A 20,281-nucleotide genomic window follows, 5' to 3' on the forward strand; every position below is an offset into this window, starting at 1 on the left:
ATATAATGAATTTACAAAAGAAAAAAAAGATGATAATACAAATATTCTCTCTTTTTTTTTTTTTTGAGACAGCGTCTGACTCTGTCACCCAGGCTGGAGTGCAGCGGTGCGATCTTGGCTCGCTGCAACCTCTGCCTCCTGGGTTCAAGCAATTCTCCTGCCTCAGCCTCCCGAGTAGCTGGGATTACAGGCACACGCCACCACACCCGGCTAATTTTTCTATTTTTAGTAGAGATGGGGTTTCACCATGTTGCCCAGGCTGGTCTCGAACTCCTGAGCTCAAGCGATCTGCCTGCCTCAGCCTCCCAAAGTGCTGTGATTACAGGTATTAGCCACCGTGCCTGACCTCAAATATTCTAATGTTAGAAAAGCCTATTTATTTGTGTCACTCGTATTTATGCTCATCTCCCTACAGGAGGCAAGAAAAGGAAAGCAGGTCAGCTGAGGTAGCTATCTGTCTGTCTATCTTTATCTGTCTATCTATCTATCTATCCATCCATCCATTCTATACATCCCTCCAATTTATTTTATCTATCTAATCTATCTTGTTTAGCTATCCATCTGTCTAATCTATTAGAGAATTTGCCAAATCTAACAGATAAAAGTCTTCACATATTATCTATCTTGTCAGAACTTATATATGCATACATAAATTTTTACATAGTATTAACCACAGCACATATAGCTGTAAGAAAGAACGTATAAAACTACATGATAGACATTTCCATTTTACATTGCTGTCTTCAAAAACATTCTTATGCATAAATAACATGCAGAAAATATTTTTTAGCTCATCTCTGCCCAATGTTTTACAATTTTATTCAAGCTTCCCACTTCAAACAAAAATCTGTTAATTTTGGTAACCGTGTAGGTAACACATAAAGTTCTTTACCAACAGATAACAAATGTTATTTAAAATGGCTTCAAAAATCACTTTCATATGCTGAAAAGTTAATTCAAGCTTTTATTGGAACAAAGCTTTCCCGTCTCGAATGTGCAGATGAACAGCTATGAAATCTTTTCAAAAAGCAGATTCCAATTCAGGAGCATCTGGGGTAGGCCTGAGACTCTGCATCCCTAACAAGTTCCCAGATGGGCCGGGCGCAGTGGCTCACGCCTGTAATCCCAGCACTTTGGGGGGCCGAGGTGGGCGGATCACAAGGTTAGGAGATGGAGACCATCCTGGCTAACGTGGTGAAACTCCATCTCTATTAAAAATACAAAAAGAATTAGCCGGGGGTGGTGGCGGGTGCCTGTGGTCCCAGCTACTCAGGAGGCTGAGGCAGGAGAATGGTGTGAACCCGGGAGGCAGAGCTTGCAGTGAGCTGAGATCGCACCACTGCACTCCAGCCTGGGCGACAGAGCGAGACTCCGTATCAAACAAACAAACAAACAAGTTCCCAGATGATGCTCATGCCGCTGGCCTAGGAACAGCAGGTGAGAAGTGAGACCTACAGCGAAGGTATTTCAGTGATGGACAACCAGGATTGCTACCTGGCAACGCTAATTTTTGTAACAACAAAAAAACCTTAGTAAAAACTGTTCTTCTGAGAGTCAATGAATATGACACTCGTATAGCTCTCTACAGTAGTGAAGACTAAGGAAGACTAAGATTGTACTAAATATATACCATACTCACAAAGTTCTCAGAAGTGGCAGGCTTAGCTGTTCCATTGGAAACTGATTTTGAGGCTCTTAATTTTATTCCTTCCGCTACGAGAGACATTATAAACATATATATAAAACCACAAAATAATATTTTCCTTTAGAAATTTAATAACCTAATAAGAAAAAAAATGACATCTTTTTAGAAATGGAGGGTTAATAATGGAAACTTTAGGCAGAATGCTGGATTTACCATTTGGGAATGTAGGAAAGATACATGAAAAAAGTTCACAGATTTTTGAAAACTATTTGTCAGAACCACCAGGTTCTCAAGTTTCTTGTTTGAATCCTAGTTTTAGAGGAGTTTAAACAAACAAGTATACATGCATACATATTTCCTTAATTGCAATTATTTTAAAGTTTATGGATTTAAAAATCTTCAGGATTCATGGTATATTCAAGAACAAAACACATCTTTGGGTATGCTTTCCATCTGTGATGTACAAATTTTGAAAAGCGTGTATGGCATAAAGAAGATCGGAAAGAACAAGATTTCCTTCCTATTTGACCAAGGCTCTTCCGTATGTTTGCAGTTTCAGTGGAGCAAAGGCTAAGTGCCTGCATCCTGGAACTAGACTGCCTCACTGGAATCCTGGGCAAAACAATTAACTTCCCGTGACTTAGTGTTTCTGACTATAAACTGGGGATAGTAGTTTCCACCTCATAGAGTTCTAGTGACCACTGAACAAGTCAGCACATATAAAATGCCTGACACACAATCTATGCTCAGTAAAGTAGTCACTTTTGTTATTTAAATAATTTGCAAATATTGCTTCTCCATAAACTAGGACAATTATAACATAAGCTGTTGTAAAAAAAACAAATTAGGTTCCTCAATCCAAAAATGTTTTCCTGGGACATTTGAAACCCCAACCTTTCTCTTAGAAGGGGAATACGGTGATTTTTAAACACTGAAGTGTGCACATATATATACACACACACACACACACATATACATTACAAATTTTAAGTGTATAGTCCGAAGAAACCTGACAAATATATACACTTAAGTAACTGCCATGCCAATCAATACAATTAACATTTCCATTATCACAGAAGGTTCTTTAGGTTCCTTTCCAGTCAATCCCTACCTCACCAAAAGCAACCACTGCTCTGATTCAGATAATCATCATAGTTTGTTTTCCAGAACTTCATTTATAGAACTACAGTATATAGAGTCTACATACTTTTGTATTTGGCTACTTTTATGCAACATAAACATTTTTGAGATTTAGTCATGTTATAGAGTGTTGGTTACTTTTTATTACTGAAAAGTATTCCATTGTATGGATATACCACAATTTATCTTTTCACCTGTTCATAGATAATTGTGTTATTTCCAGTTTGGGACTATTAAGAATAAAACTGCAGGCCGGGCGTGGTGGCTCAAGCCTGTAATCCCAGCACTTTGGGAGGCCGAGACGGGCGGATCACGAGGTCAGGAGATCGAGACCATCCTGGCTGACACGGTGAAACCCCGTCTCTACTAAAAAAATACAAAAAACTAGCCGGGCGAGGTGGCGGGCGCCTGTAGTCCCAGCTACTCGGGAGGCTGAGGCAGGAGAATGGCGTGAACCCGGGAGGCGGAGCTTGCAGTGAGCTGAGATCCGGCCACTGCACTCCAGCCTGGGCGACAGAGCGAGACTCCGTCTGGAAAAAAAAAAAAAAAAAAAAAGAATAAAACTGCTGTAAACATTATTGTGTTTCTGTAGACATCTGCTTCATTTTTCTGACTAAAAACCTTAAGAGTGGAACAGCTGGACTGTATGGTAGGTATATGCTTAACTTTGTAAGAAGCTGTCACATTGCTTTCTAAAGAGGTCGTGCTATTTTACATTCCTTCAAGTACTGTATGAGAGAGCCAGCTGTTCCACATCCTCTCCAATAGTTCATGCTATCAGACTGTTTTTTATCTTTTTTTTTGGAGACAGAGTCTCATTCTGTCACCCAGGCTGGAGTACAATGGTGCTCACTATCTCCTGGGTTCAAGCGATTCTCCTGCCTCAGCCTCCCAAGTAGCTGGGATTACAGGTGTGCACCACCACACCCAGCTAATTTTTGTATTTTCAGTAGAGGCGGCGTTTCATCATGTTGGCCAGGTTGGTCTCGAACTCCTGACTTCAGGTGATCCACCCGCCTCGGCCTCCCAAAGTGCTGGGATTACAGGCATGAGCCACCATGCCTGGTCCTATTAGACTTTTTAATTTTAACCATGCTAGCAGATGTGTGGTAGCAGCTCATTATGGTCTTAATTTGCATTTCCCTGATGACTGATTATATTGAGCACCTTTTAATGGGTTTATTGGCCATTCCTATGTCTTCTTTGAAGTGTCTACACAAGTCTTCTGCTCATTTTTTGCAACATAGGTTATCATTTATTGATTTACAGGAATTCTACTTATATTCTGGATATAAGCCCTTTGTCAGATATGTATGTATTGAGAATATTTTATCTTCCGCTGTAGCTAGCCTTCTTATTTTCTTAAATTCTTCCTGATGAGCGTAGATTTTTAATTTTGATAAAGTCTCATTTTTTAATTTAATGATTACTGTTTTTTGTGTCCTAAGAAATTAGTCCATCCAGCATCATTAAAATATTTTCCCGTTTTCTTCTAGAAGAGTAACAGTTGAAGCTTTTCCATTAGGTCTGTAATCCATCTTGAATTAATGATTGTGAGATGTGCAACAAAAGTCTAGATGATTTTTTTTTCTACACATTTATCCAGTTGTCCCAGTACTATTTATTAAAAAGACTATCCTTTCTTCATGTAAACCTTGGTGCCTTTGTCAAAAATCAACTGACCACACATGCATGAGTTTATTCCTGGACTCTATTTTACTACCTTGATGGATTTCTCTATCCTTATGCCAATACCGTACTGTCTGGATTGCTGTAATCTGAAATAATTATGTCTTGAAATCAGTATAAATCAACTAATTTTATTTTATTGAGAGATAATTCACATACCATATTGAAGTACAGTTAGATTTTGAGATATTCACAGAGATTTGAGATATTCACCACCATCCAATTTAGGGAAATTCTCATCACCACACAAAGAAACCCCAAACCCATTAGCAGTCAGTCCCTACTTTCCCCCTCCTCTAACCTCTGACAAACACTGATCTGCTTTCCGCCTCTATGGACTTGTCTATTCTGGACCTTTCATATAAACAAAATTATATAGTATGTGGTCTTTTGTGATTGGCTTCTTTCACTTAACATAATGTTTTCAAGGTTCATCCATGCTGTAACTACAACAATGTTAAGGATCTTCTAGGTCTTTAGCTTTTCCATATACATTTTAGAATCAACTTAACCATTGTATTTTTTTTATTTACTTATTTTTTTTTTTTGAGACGGAGTCTTGCTCTGTCGCCCAGGCTGGAGTGCAGTGGCCGGATCTCAGCTCACTGCAACCTCTGCCTCCCGGGTTCACACCATTCTCCTGCCTCAGCCTCCTGAGTAGCTGGGACCACAGGCACCCGCCACCACCCCCGGCTAATTCTTTTTGTATTTTTAGTAGAGATGGAGTTTCACCACGTTAGCCAGGATGGTCTCGATCTCCTGACCTCATGATCCACCCGTCTCGGCCTCCCAAAGTGCTGGGATTACAGGCTTGAGCCACCGCGCCCGGCCCTAGCCATTGTATTTTTTTAAAGTCAACTAGAATTATAATTGGGATTGCACTGAATCTATTTATCAGACTGGGAAACTGACAACTTAATACTGAGAGTTCCAATTCAGACACATGTTCTATCTCTACATTTACTTATTCTAAAAATTATCTCTGCATTGTTTTATAGTCTTCATTGCAGAAGTTTTACACATTTTTGATTAAACTTATTCTAAGTATTTTATTTTTGAAGGTATGGTAAATAACATTTTAAACTTCACCTTCAATTGCTTTCAGTTAATATGTAGAAAAACAATTGATTTCTGTACATTGGACCTATACCCTATGACTGTCACAGTCACTTATTAGTTGTACTGTACTTTTTCTTTTCTGTAGACTCCTTGGGATTTTCCATACACAACCTTTTGCCTGCGAATAAACACAGTTTTACTTCCTCCTTTCCACATGTTCTTTTACATTCTTTGGAGTTCTGTTTTGCCTCTCTGCATTGGGTAGGACCTCCCAAACAATGCAGAATCAAAGTGGTGTGTACATGCCCTCATACTTTATCCCTAATCTTGAGAAGAAAGTGTTCACTATTTCACCATTAAATAGAATTTAACCGTGAAGTGTTTTCATACCATTTTAGAATTGGTTTGCTGAGGCTTTTGTTATTTGTACCTACTTGAGATACTTAAGTCAATTTTTTCTTCTTTCTTCTTTTATTTGCACTATTTTATTTATTTATTTATTTAGAGACAGAGTCTTGTTCTGTCGCCCAGGCTGGAGTGCAGTGGCTTGGCTCACTGCAAACTCTGCCTCCTGGGTTCATGTGATTCTCCTGTCTCCACCTCCTGAGTAGCTGGGATTATAGGCACACGCCACCATGCCCGGATAATTTTTGTATTTTTAGTCAAGAGGGGGTTTTGCCATGTTGGCCAGGCTGGTCTCGAACTCCTGACCTCAGGTGATCTGCCTGCCTTGGTCTCCCAAAGTGCTGGGATTACGGGCGTGAGCCACGGCACCCAGTCTTATTTGTACTATTTTAATATGATGAATTATACTGAGTGATTTTCAGAATGTTAAAACAGCCTTGCAATCCTGGGATAAAGTCCACTGGATTATGATTGTCTTTCTGTTTTGCTAGATTTTATTTGCTAATATTTTTAAAGAATTTTTCTATGTCCAGTCATGAATGATATATTTATTGGTCTATAATTGGTCTATAATTTTTGGTCTATAAGTTTTTCTTGTAATGTCTGTTAGACTTTGACACTTCAGTTGTATTGGCCTTTTAAGTACTCCCACCTCCTTCACATTCTAAAGATTTCATGTAAAATTAGAATATTTCTTCCTTAAGTATTTGAAAGAACTCACTAGTGAATCCATTTGGGCCTGGTACTTTATAGGAAGATTTTAAAATAAAATTAAAAAAAAAAAATTCTAATCGATCAGAGTTATTCAGACTTAGTGGCACAGGGTTAGAATTAAGACTGGGTTGTTATATGTATTTTTCAATGAACTTGTCTGCGTCATCCAGATTGCCCAATTTATTATAAAGTTGTTCATAATATTCCCTTATTTACCTTTTTTACCATAGTAATGTCCTCTCTATCATTTCCAACATTAGAAGTTTGTCTTACTGTACTACAGTTGACCTTTGAATAATATGGGTTTCAACTGCTCAGGTCCACCTACATGCAAGTTTTTTTCAATAAAAGTTACATCATATATGTCTGCCTTTCCTGCCTCCCCTTTCCTTCTACCTAGTAACATTTACTTTGCTCTACCTACTTTATTGTAAGAATGCAGTATAAAATACATATAACATACAAAATAGGTGATAACTATGTTAACGGTAAGGTTTCTGGTCAACAGTTGGCTATCAGTAGTGAAGTTTGGGAGTGTCAAAAGTTATAAGTAGATGTGGAACTGCTCAGGAGGTTGGCATCCCTAACCCTACATTGTTCAAGGGTCCACTATAGTTTCTCTTTATTTCTGGTTTAGTGTAGCTAGAGGTTGAGCCACTCTTCGCTAATCTTTTCAAAGTAATTACTCTCAGATTTGATGATTTTTTTTCTATTTATTTTCCTGTTTTCTACTTCATTGATGTATTAGAGAACCAAAACAAAAAGTGAAAAAGAATGTTACTAAGAGAAGCAAAAGTAAGAGGACAAAAAAATGAAACAAAGATAAAATTACCCTCAACATGTGAGTTACTTATTGATGTTGCCTTAACAGACTCTTAATTAGATTATAATAAAATTAATAAAATGATAAAATGCTATGTAGAATAGAAAGAATGAAAATACCATTAAAACTAAGTAGAAATTTTTTGAGCATGACCAGAAATTACAGGTGTGCATACTTTAAAAAGATCAAAAAGATGCAGCTCAAAGAAATTTAGCAATCAAGATGAACATTATTTAGCAGCTAAGCACAATATACATCAAACCATTCTTATGAAAAACAGTGTAACCATTTCAACACTTTATGAAATAAGTAACAAGCTCAAATGAGTAACAAAAGCTCAAACTACAATAGTCTCGAAAATTTCATCACTGACCTTTTTGTTACTGTCTACCAAAATAAGGTTTCTGAAGATAAAAGTTTTGAAAATATTTTACAGGAAGAAAACAATGTAGGTGACCATGCATCATGGGTAAGGGTACAATATTTCTGTTACAATATGTACAATGGTCATTTAAAAAGAAAACATATTACTCACTTAAATTTTCAGAAGTTACCATGAATTCCTCAATTTCATCATCAGAATCATCTATTAAGGGCATGAAGGCATATCTATAGCAAAAACAAGGAGTAGTTTTACTAGTATGTTTAAACTTGTTCAATTTTCAGTTTATAGCTAAAAGCCATTGTATAAAAAATCTACATTTAAAAATTTTCTTATACTTTAAAATAATGAAAATGTAATTATTTTACTTTCAAATTAGCTAAAATCATTATGAAGAAATTGTGAAACTGGAGCTCTCAAACCCTGTTTGTAAAAGCCTAAGTGGGTAAAATCTTTCTGCAAAGCAATTTTGCAATATTTAATGTTGAGGGAAGGGAACTTTCTGCTGTTTCTTTCTCCATGTCAGGTTTACCTGTCTGCCCACCTCTTATCAGTCTATTCCCTAAAAAAAGAAAAGTTGTCAATCTGATTGGCAAAAATAAAGCCCACTGAATGGGCCACATTTCCTATGTGATAAGATCAAAACACTGCTGATAAAGCGTGAATCAAGACAACCTTTCTGGAGGGTCATTTGGCAATAGCCATTAAAGTAAAAATTCATTTACCTTACATTACACTAACAAAAGTTTGCCAAGATGATGTCCAACAGCATTCTGAAAACATTAACAGCAAAAATCTATTTTTTAAACAAAATGTCTAATAACCAGGGACTGCTTATATAAATTATATTATATTCATGTTATGAAATGCCATTAAGCCTTTAAAAGCCTTTAAAAGATCTATATATACTGATATGGAAAGACAGTTTTTTTTCTTTTTTGAGACAGCGTCTGGCTCTGTTGCCCAAAATGGAGTGCAGTAGCAGTGGCATGATCTCAGTTCACTGCAAACTCCACATCCTGGGCTCAGGCCATCCTCCCACCTTAGCCTCCCAAGTAGCTGGGAGTATAGGCACATACCACCACGCCCAGATAATTTTTGTATTGTTTTTGTAGAGACAGGGTTTCGCCTTGTTGCCCAGGCTGGTCTTGAATTCCTGGGCTCAAGTGATACACCCGCCTTGGTCTCCCAAAGTGCTGAGATGATAGGCGAGACCTTAAACAGGAAGGTACAGAACAGTATGTATATGTATATGTGTGTGTGTGTATATATATCTATGTATTATTGTATAATTTTAAAAAGGACAGGAAAAACACACACTGATACAGGTTAAGAAGCCTTTATGCAAAATGCTTGAGACCAGAAGTATTTTGAGTTTTGGATGTTTTAGATTTTGGAATATTTGCATTATCCTTACCAGTTGAGCATCCCAAATCTGAAAATCTGAAATTCAAAATGTTCCAATGAGCACTTCCTTTGAGTATCCTGTTCGTACTCAAAAAGTTTTGGATTTTGGAGCATTCTGGATTTGGGATGTTGAATCTGTACCTACTTTTTCATTTTTTCCTAAAGGTTGGACAAGAACTTAAGGTCTTTCCTTGGGGCAAAGGGATAAAGCAAGGAAGCTGAGGCTTCCCATCACATGCAGTCTCAAGTACAACTTTCTGAACTTGACACTGAAGTCTTTTGTCATTTTGGCCATACCTCTCCCTTCCAGCTTGATCTCCCTCCAATATGAGTATGTGGTATTAACCAAACTGCCTGTCTCACTGGCCTCCAAAGTATCTCACGTCTTTCCCACCACCCCAGAAAATGGACATACTTTCCCAGTTCAGTCATTCACTATCCTATTCCTTTCCTCAAGGTGTAACATAAGCGCTGTCTTCTCAGGAAGTCTTCCTCAACCCTCTTCCATCTTCCCCTGGACTAGTCTATACATCTCTTTTTTCACTGTCTTGCATTTGTTTTGCTTATCTCCCTACTTGACTGTATACTCCTTAAAAGCAAGGACTACTCCCCCGGTTTCTATGATGCATTCCACCAATACTAAAAGCAAGGACTACTCCCCCGGTTTCTATAAACGCGTTCTTGACACTACAGAAAGTGATCAACAAATCCTTGCCGACCTGAAATGTCCTATGTTAGGTACCTCTGATTGTTTGCTGATGGTCTCCACAAAAACATGATTACAATAAGGATAAGCGAAAAAAGGAAGCTCCAAAATGCATCGTCAACCCAGCGTTCCATCCAGTCCTAAAATGAGGACAATTAAAGCATGAAAAGTTAATTTTCTGATAAGTATATAGGTTTCCCATTCAAATAGTGTGTAATGACAAGTACTAATGAAATCTTTCCAACCAGTAAGTCTTCCAAACAAACACGAATATATTTTTTCAATAAACCTTTATTATTCAAAATGTTTCTAAAGGGCTTTTTAATGTTACAAATATTCCCTGCCATAAAATTTTGGGGTTAACAGAAAGATTTCAAAATCGAAAAATGCAAAACATATACTTAGGATTTCAAGTGGCAAATACTAAGGTCAGAAGGCCCAGCCTCTTCTTTTATCAAATTGTCTCTAAGGCAGCAAAAGCTCTGGATTATCAGAGGCCTTTTTGTGATTATTTATGTAGCACTAGACACTAGCTCCAAATCTCAAGAAATCCCCAAAAGAGGATCTTTCATATTTTAAGTCTAAGAAATATATCTTCTTCCAACATGGAAACCCACAGAAAACATGGCTTGACTCGGGCGGCTGAGGCAGAGAATTGCTTGAACCCGGGAGTCGGAGGTTGCGGTGAGCTGAGATCGCGTCACTGCACTCCAGACTGGGTGACAGAGCGAGACTCGTCTCAAAAAAAAAGAAAACATCACTCGAATCCCATACTGAATGCACGATCCTAGAAACATGACGGTCTTAAGATTTCCAGTCCCATCTAGATACAAACCACTCAATTTCATGGTGTGCAGGAAGAAAAGGATTCCTCTCAGGATATATAGGAAGAGAATTTATTTTCAAAATATATTTAAAAAACTTGAGAAAAGGGCATAATGGGAAAAGGAGATTTAGGAGGAACTTTTTCAGAATCACTTGGAGAGTTAAAAGTTGTTTTTTTTTTTTTTTTTTTTTTGAGACGGAGTCTTGCTCTGTCACCCAGGCTGGAGTACAGTGGCGCAATCTCGGCTCACTGCAAGCTCCACCTCCCGGGTTCACGCCATTCTCCTGCCTCAGCCTCCCGAGTAGCTGGGACTACAGGCGCCCGCCACCACGCCCAGCTAGTTTTTTGTATTTTTAGTAGAGATGGGGTTTCACTGTGTTAGCCAGGATGGTCTCCATCTCCTGACCTTGTGATCCGCCCGCCTCGGCCTCCCAAAGTGCTGAGATTACAGGTGTGAGCTACCGCACCCGGCCAAAAGTTTTTATAACTCTGTAAAAAATAGTTCAAAGTAAAAAGAAAATCTCCATTAAAATCACCTCTATTTGCAAGCATAAACTAAATTCTTCAAAATTCTACAAAATAGTATAAATAAAAATAACAACTGTTTAAATAGGAAGGTTATACTTACTGACTGGCATTTTGCAATTCGAAATGTCTTAGTTGTCCACCCCATAAACACTATAGAAGCTGAAACACACACAAAAAGTCACCTTGAAGGAATATAACAATACTAAGATAATTTACTATAAGAAAAATTAAATAGCTTACCCAGCACAGCAAAGATCAGAGTATTTTTAAAGTGTCTATATAATGAAAATTTCACAGTGTTCTTTCTTAGCCTTAGAGTCTTCATAGTTTGTGCCAAACTAATAAAAATGTGAAAAAGTTAAGGAAAAACATTCCAAGTAATAATAAGCGGTTTAAAAAAAAACAAAAACAAAAGATTCTTCTACTATGTTTCCGAAGTCAGTACTGCTAAATACAGTTCCTAAAATTTGAAGCTAATAAAAACACAGAAAACATTACCTTGGCCAATATTGTACAATCATTATACTTTATCACAACTTTTCTTTTACAATTTACCATTGTCTGAACTAAGAAAACAAACTCCAAGGAAAAAGCACGGAAGACCCATGATGCATTCCACCAATGCCACGCACCCGCAACACCGGATAGAGCAGTGCACGCGCTAAAACCCCTCCCAGTGAGACACTCTTTACAGATCACATTGTGACAGGCCATTTGGCTTGTGCTTTTCTGGCTCTATTTCTGTCTTATTTTGTTCTTTCTAGTCTATTCTCATTTTATTCTTTGAATAACCATAATTAAGAAGTTAGGTCATCTACCAATTCCATTTTATAAATTTTAAAACTGAAAAACATCAGATAAAACAAATCTGGACTTAGCTAAGGGCTTTATTTGAAAGACCACTGCAATGGGGGAGGATTATTGCAACAGGAAGAATACTACGACTGTAAGATCTGCAAGAGTCTCAGAGGTCAGGCAGAAAAGGGTTTTTCTTTTATAGAGCACAGCAAACAAGGCTAGAAAGCAGTAGGTGTGGGGAGGGAGTGGTGGGACTAGACACATTGATCAGGGAATGTCTTTTCTTGAGGCCTACAGATTCTCGGGAGGGCTGTGTGTTGGCTCAGGCTGACAGTGCGTCAACGTTTATGGCCCGGAGGAAGAATACTTACAGTTTGGTTCAGTCACTGTTTTGTTCAGATCGATCAGTGGATATAAAGAGTTCATCTAATCATTCATGATGCAAGGAATGGGAAATCGGAGGGTCTGTGCCTGGCCTTGTCACAGGTAGACAAGGGGGCCTCCAGGAGTCTTATCTAAGTCCAGTGGGGAAGGGGGTTCTCTGTGGTAAGTCTTTTCTCGGAACACAAATAGGGAAGGGGGTTTGGAGGGGGGTGTCTTAATCTTGGCTGTTTTCCAGGAGCACAGGGCTCAGGTAAAGTTCAACATTGCCAAGGATGAAGAAGCAAAAAGAGACTTTTCCACTGACTCCTCAGCAGTGAAACAGAATTCAAGTCAGCTCTCTCTGCTCTTAAATGAGAATTCCTTCCTCTGGAGCAGACCAACAAGCTCTGTTTATGAACCAAACACTAAAAATAACAGCGCTGAGCAACAGAATGGATGTGGCAAGTTTTAAAAATTATAAATGTCATTAATCAAAAACTTCATTTTAGTATTGAAGCTACTTTAGTACTTTAGTACAAAACTGCTTTTTAATCTTCTAAATGACCAACAAATTACAAAAGAGGATCAATTTCTAAAGTAATACAATACGACCAATTCAGGTTACTATGAGAACTTTAAAAATGCAAATATACTTTATTCCTTAAATACATCAAAACATATAATTTTAAAAATTCTTGACTAAAACCAAATTTCTAGGATTAAAAAAAAATCTGGTCTGGTTTAATAATTCAAAAAAAAATGTTTTTAAGCTAAGGAATAAAAAGCAAATTTGAAATTGCCTAAGCCTCTACTTACCAAGACACTGTTAAATTTAGGGAAAGTGTAAATATTCCTGCCACGGAAGGAAAGTAGTCATGAAAGCAAATAGCCCTTCTGATTTTGAAGTGAGAGCGCGCTGCTATGGTAGGAAAAGGATATCCACCAGCACAAGCCAGAGTCAAGGAGAGAGAGGGGGAGGCTGGCCAGAAGAACAAGATCAGAATCACGCGCCTGCAGCAAAACAGGAAAAAAAGAAAACAAAAAAAAAAAAAAAAAAGAAAACAAAAGAAAAGAAAAGAAAAGAGAAACAAGAAGAAAAAAAAGGGAAGGAAGGGCCACAGGAGAAAGGCTAAGGCTATGGCTTTTGAATTTTTCAGCCTATTTTTTTTCCTATGACTTCAGAATTAGATTCTTAGAGGATTGGTTATATTAAGGTCATCAAAATCAAAGGAAGCAGGGTCATTTTCCAAAGCACTCAATTGTATATGTATTTAGTTCTGCTTTTTTTCCTTGTCATTTATATCATTTAGGAAATCTGCTATCTTTCTGTATACAGAAAGCAGACGTTTCATTTTAGTGATAAAAATTACCAAACAGCAATCTGAAAGCAAACTTCACAAATTCAGGCTCATGCAGAAATAGATACTAGACTTCCCTTGTCTCACCATGAAACACTAAACAAGATCTTTTACATTCTAGATTTGACTATTTCTTGAAACATTTTCATTACAAATATTCACAATTAAGCAAACTAAGTCTTTCATCTGTTTTCCTTATTTTGCTACCCCAATCTGGCTAATCAGATACTGGAATATGTGAAAGTCAGTGGTGTCCATAAAGGTAATAAATTACCCTCACTCAAATCCAGATGGATTAGAACCGTTAGAGCTGCTTTTCTTTGGAATTTTCTGCCAAGCTGCATTACTGAGTGTTTTTCCCAATGAACTACCTTGTGGATGGTTAAGAACAAGAAATTGGCAGGGCACGGTGGCTCATGCCTGTAATCCCAGCACTATGGGAGGCTGAGGCAGGCGGATCATGAGATCAAGACCATCCTGGCCAACATGGTGAAAACCCATCTCTACTAAAAATACAAAACATTAGCTGGGCGCGGTGGCATGTGCCTGTAGTCCCAGCTACTCAGGAGGCTGAAGCAGAAGAATCGCTTGAACCTGGGAGGTGAAGGTTGCAGTGAGTCGAGATTGCGCCACTGCACTCCAACCTGGCGACAGAGCGAGACTCCGTTTAAAAAAAAAAAAAAGAACAAGAAATCTTTGAAATAAATATCTATAAATTGTCAGAAAAGATAGTTATTTTTTAGAAAAACACAGTCTGCAGCTTAATTAATTGAATGAAGGACCATACTCCCTAACTTGTTAACGTTCCAAGCATACACAGCTTTTAGAAACAAGACAATTCTAAATTGAATAGATATCATCAGCTCATTTTCTAAACACACAATGCCAGAAAATAAGACACTAAGGTCTAAAGATCATCTGAGGTCAACAGGCAGGTTCATCTCCACTGTAATTCTGCCTATCCCAGCGCAAGGTATGTTGATACCTCCTGCCCGTTCTCGAGGCAGGAGGGCCCCCCTAACAAGCGGTCCTGTAGGACCTACAGCCTTTGTGGTGATTATTCTTACCACTGGAACACTGCTCACATGTAGAACTGAGGAACAGACATTACATTTTTAGCAAATGAATGTCTTTAATTTTTTTAATACAGAAAATATGAAAATGACACCAGAGGAAGATATTTATATCACTTTCTGAGAAAATCAGATTTATTTAACTATAATTTTATTCAACAAACTTGGATTCTAAACTAGTAGCTCTGAACAAAATAGAATATGCTTTTTTAAACAAGTTCAGTCGGAAACAACTCTTTAAATCAGTTATCATTCCCTAAGTAGGCTCCTCAGACTCCTAAGATGTCCACAGATATAATTTGGGGGTCTTTAACTGCCCTGTCATATGCAAAGCTTCTTGTGTGTGTCTGTGTTCTGTGGAGAGAGGCTCCACAGCTGTTAGCAGATTTTCCAAAGCATGTCTGATCCTAGTACCCAAACAAGGTTAAGAATCACTGCTTTGATGAGTAAGGATAATGAATTAGAAAATTTTGGTTTGTAGCACTCTTCATAGGCTTTTTAAGTTGGAAGCATATTGAAAATTCACAAACAGGGAATTTAAAGAATAGGTAGACCTGGCTTAGAAAACAACCCACAAGGGGCACAGAAAAGCCTATGAGGAATGCTACATTTGCTAGCACACCTGAAAAATGGGAGACTTTCCTTCCAGGGCATAGTGATGAGATCAAGCCCTCTGGCCCTTCCTATGAGACACATAGATGAGAAAATGGAAAAAGATACAAGAAAAACAATTTTTTTAAAAAACTGATGTCAAAAAGCTAAAAGACATAAGTATCAAAAACAGTGGAAACAAAGAACTTGGCAAAAAATGAAACCTATCTAACAGGAAAGCATTTCAAAGAGGACATAAATATAATAGAAACAGGTCCAAAGAATGTTCTGGGATATGCATAACCCTGCATTCCACTCTGGTCAGTCACATTTTCTCTTGAATTCCTCCCATTTCCACAAGTGCCCCCAAGGAGAAAAAAGCAATGGGGATTCCCCAGACTCAACCTGAGTCATCGAATCAGAGAAGACCCTCGAGGATCCAGTCCCTACTGCCTCTAAAACTTCTCCTGCAATATGGCTGCAGCCCCTAAACCTTCTCTGAACCTGCTTCTTCCACCCATTTCCAGCAAGTCTATCGTGTGGGCTCTTCTTCCCATATCCCCTACCCTACTTCTGACCCTCACCATCTCTTCTTCGGACCACTGCAAAGGCAAAGGAATACTGACTCACCTTCCTGCCTCTAGACTCTCCTTTTCCACGTCATCTTCTTCTGTCACCAGAGTTCTCACTGACACAAGTTTCATCACATTACTTACCTGCGCAGCTTCAATTCCTCTCCAGCCCCTGCCTCCGGAAGGCACTCAGCTCTTGAGCGTGCCCTGCCACCCTTCCCTGAACTACCTGCCAAGGCTCACCCACGCACGTCCACCCAGAGGCAGGCTTCCCTGGACATTCTGCCACTGTCCCCCCTGTTTCCCTGCTTCAACTATTTGCTCCCCTCCATTCTTCCTAGAATACCTCTTCCCTAATTACCTTCTTATTAACTGTAAACCCCTACTTGTCTTCCCAGTCTCAATTTAAATGCTGCCATCTCTGTTAAGTCTTTCCTGATTTTTATGCCAGCATTAACTTCTCTCTTCCCCCGTTGGCACAGCACCTCTCTAAGATGGCAACTACTACTGCTATATTGACGCTAGTTATGTATCTGTCTCCCCTACAAGACTGTGAATTCCTCAAATTTGGGGACATCTTTTTCACCTATGCCTCGCCAGTATGGGGCACACACTGAGAATAAGCACTAACTGTATGCTAAACTATAGAGAAAAAATAAAGATATTCCTTGTTTGGGGAGTTGCTACTTTTTTGCCTTCAAGTGAACCCTCGTATTAAGGTAACAAAAATGCGTAACTGTATTTCTTTCTATCGTTATTACAAATTACATGTAATCTGATTTTAATGATACAACAAACTATTTTGAAGGACACAGTAAAGGATATGAACCACACAAAAATGGAGTCAATAACTGCTAAAATAATGTCATCAAGAACAACAGCTAAATGGTTAGAGCCCTGAAAGATAAAAATAGGGGAAGAAACCTGAATGTAACAGTTTCACTGCACTATAGCAATTATCATTTGATGAAGAAAAATAATTTAGCTTATCTCTTCGATTTACAAAGCCACATAAAAGATTTAATTTCCTAAGAGGATTGTGTTTAAGCACATGGAAATGACCTGTTTTTTGATAGCAACAATTGCTAATTTATGTGATGATAGCAACATAAAACAGTATTACGTAATGGCAAATAAAAAGCATCATGTCCCCAACCTTACTAACACCAGCCATTTCGATCTCTCTCCTCCATACCAAACTGACAGCCAGGGCTATTAATGAAATGAACTCCTGATCTTTTCCGACTGTGTTGTGAAGGGACACAAAAAAAGTGAAGGGGGGATCCATGTTAGACATTTACTCTGACTAGTCATATTTAAAAGTCACTATCTAAGATGTTGGCTATGTAAATTTTTTTTTTTTTTTTTTGAGACAGAGTTTTGTACTTGTCGCCCAGGCTGGAGTGCAATGGCGCGATCTCAGCTCACTGCAACCTCTGCCTCCCAGGTTCAAGCCATTCTCCTGCTTCAGTCTCCTAAGTAGCTAGGATTACAGGCGTGTGCCACCAAGCTACGTACACTTTTAAAGGAATACAATATATATAGTGTATTTACATGTGGGATATTTATCTTTTCTATTTCTTTCTGGCAAATATTTATTTATTATTATTATATGAATGCAGAGTTCTTCATGATTATACAAAGGTGAAAATAAATATACTCAAAGACTAAAAGAGCATCTAACACTGAATACGGGTGTATCAAAGATAACAGGGAGAAGAATGGGGCTTTTTAGCATTACTGGATAAATATTTACGATCTGATTTGTACAGCTAATCCAAAAGATATTTTAGGTAAAATGACAAAGGTCTTTGGATTAGGTAAGACATAATAAGCTTCTTAATCATTCAGTCCTCAATCATTTATTCAAAAAACTGAAGCAACCATGCGTGGTAACTCACATCTGTAATCCCAATACTTTGGGAGGCTGAGGTAAGAGGATCACTTGAGGCCAGCCAGGAACTCAAGACCGGCTTGGACAACATAGTGAGACCCTGTCTCTACAAAAAATACAAAAATTAGCTGGGTGTGGTGGCCTGCACCTGTAGTCCCAGCTACTCAGGAGGCTGAGGTGGGAGGACTGCTTAAGCCTAGGAGCTGGAGGCTGCAGTGAGCCATGATCATGCCACTGTACCACTGCACCCCAGCCTGGGCAACAGAGCAAGACCCTGTCTCCAAAACCAACCAACCAACCAACCAGACAACCAAACAAATAACCACACAAAATAAAAGTAAAAAAACTGAAGCTAGAAATCTAGGGGTCTATGCAGACATAAACACTGACACTTCTCTAGAGAATAAAGTGCTGCTGCCCACATCCAGGGTCATCTTCCCCTTGAACATCACTTCCTCTTGGCTCTTTCAATGGCGGGGTCTATGGAATCCTCAAAATAGCTAGTCCCCAAGAGTCAGAGAAAATGAATAAACAAATGAGACTTAAAAGAGTGATGAAATGTACTGTATGTATACCTGAAGGGTGTAATTAACTTTCTGTTCACTGGATACATTTTAAAATCCAGGGTTAAGAATGACATTAAGGTATACCAGCTGCATAATGACAAAGACAAATGTTCTCTATGAGGAATAACCATGAACATTTCTGGGATGGGACTGATACCTGGGATGATATCAAGCGGTGCCTTCGCAATCAGTCATATCATTTTAAGAAGCACTCTGGCTAGCCTTTGCCTTTCAGGAAGTATTTTAAAAGGGAAACATTCCATAGAAGAAAAGTTCAAATTGGGCCTTTTTCACAAGTTTCTATCTAAAAATTCATCTCAGGAGATACAAAGTAAGACCACATTTCACAGCAATAACAAAAAGGGGTGGTAGAATTATGTAGTTTTTACCCCAATGACTCTCATCACGCCTTCAACAGCTGCAAAGATCAAGTAGAGAAGCCCCAGTCCGATCACCCGGTGCATGACTGTTCCCAAACGAGGCCTGGAATCAGGAAGAGGAAACAGAGAAAGAAGAAAAAGCATGGGTGAGTAAAATGCACCTGAATACAGAAACCGGCACCATTTCCACCACCAGGAAGTCACTATCTAATCACATCACTCTGTTCCCAGCTCTGAGGTACTCTGTTTTAGGAAACAGGCCCAGGAACAAAGGGTCTCTTTCTCCAGGACCTGAAGCTATACTGATGCCTGTGAAGCAATATTTGCAGGCCACAAAGGTGCCAGAGGATTTTCCTGCTGAAATTCAAGCGATGGAATGAATATAATTCAGGTACTGTTTCTGTAGAATGGAAGAGTAGGTTTGATGAAATCTAGGAAGGTAAATGCCAACCTCTAAGTGCCACTGACAGAGAGTCTAACTTAATTCTTCCCGAGGTCTGTCTTTTCAGAGATAATTCACTTATCTCATGACTTGGGCAGAGAAAGAGCAGGACATGAGGAGACGGAGCTCCATGACCCCCTTTCTGATCACCGGCCCTCAACCAAAACAGGAGTGCTAACAGAATTTAATTTTCATTCCTTAAACTGGAAGAGTTAAAATACCATTTTTGGGCCAGGCGCAGTGGCTCATGCCTATAATCCTAGCACCTTGGGAGGCCAAGGTACACAGATCACTTGAGCTCAGGAGTTTGAGACCAAACTGGCCAACATGGTGAAACCCCGTCTCTACTAAAAAATACAAAAAATTAGCCAGGGGTGGTGGCTCCTGCCTGTAGTGCCAGCTACTCGGGAGGCTGAGGCACGAGAATCGCTTGAACTTGGGAGGCAGAGGTTGCAGTGAGTCAAGATCACACCACTGCACTCCAGCCTGAGCGACAGAGTGAGACTTTGTCTCCAAAAAATAAAAAAAATTTTAAAAAATACATTTTCGGCTCTTTCAAAATATAAATGAGTTGGGAAAATACAAAGATGGTGGGTTTTGCAATTAATAATTTAAAATAGAATAATTTCATGATATTTGCAAATCAGAATTTATTGCACATACATTTTAGGCTGCTCAAAACCCCCACTCTCAGAGTAATTAGAAGAAAAAAACTGGTTTAAGAAAAATATTTAAGATAGTCATTTCAAAATAAAATATAAGTAAAAAAATAAATTAATGGTCATAGCTCATATTTAAGACTACTTACCTAATCTAAGGAATCTAAATTCTGATTCATTATAACCAACTAACCAGAACCTCCAAATAACCAGAACTGTTACTGCTCTCACTTTATGAGTTGAGCCAAGCAAGCTAACGGT

At 38.6% G+C, this 20,281-nt stretch overlaps 1 protein-coding gene across 4 annotated transcripts in view; it reads right to left on the bottom strand.

Moving 5' to 3' along the window:
- Positions 1–20,281, bottom strand: part of TMEM87B (transmembrane protein 87B) — a 66,005-nt gene that overhangs the window by 11,447 nt on the left and 34,277 nt on the right. For 2 of the 4 annotated variants that reach the window (XM_031655364.1, XM_031655366.1), the window contains exons 10-16: positions 18,929–19,022; positions 16,905–16,976; positions 11,565–11,673; positions 11,425–11,483; positions 10,007–10,110; positions 8,011–8,084; positions 1,640–1,713 (exon numbers count right to left, since the gene is read on the bottom strand). In XM_031655364.1, coding sequence (XP_031511224.1) covers positions 1,640–1,713; positions 8,011–8,084; positions 10,007–10,110; positions 11,425–11,483; positions 11,565–11,673; positions 16,905–16,976; positions 18,929–19,022 — 586 coding nt within the window. Of the gene's footprint in view, positions 1–1,639; positions 1,714–8,010; positions 8,085–10,006; positions 10,111–11,424; positions 11,484–11,564; positions 11,674–13,424; positions 13,497–16,904; positions 16,977–18,928; positions 19,023–20,281 lie in introns of all 4 variants that reach the window. The other 2 variants (XM_031655365.1, XM_021925206.2) reach the window with 2 other exon arrangements.

This window comes from Papio anubis, chromosome 14, assembly GCF_008728515.1.
Source record: "Papio anubis isolate 15944 chromosome 14, Panubis1.0, whole genome shotgun sequence".
NCBI classification, from domain to species: Eukaryota; Metazoa; Chordata; class Mammalia; order Primates; family Cercopithecidae; genus Papio; species Papio anubis.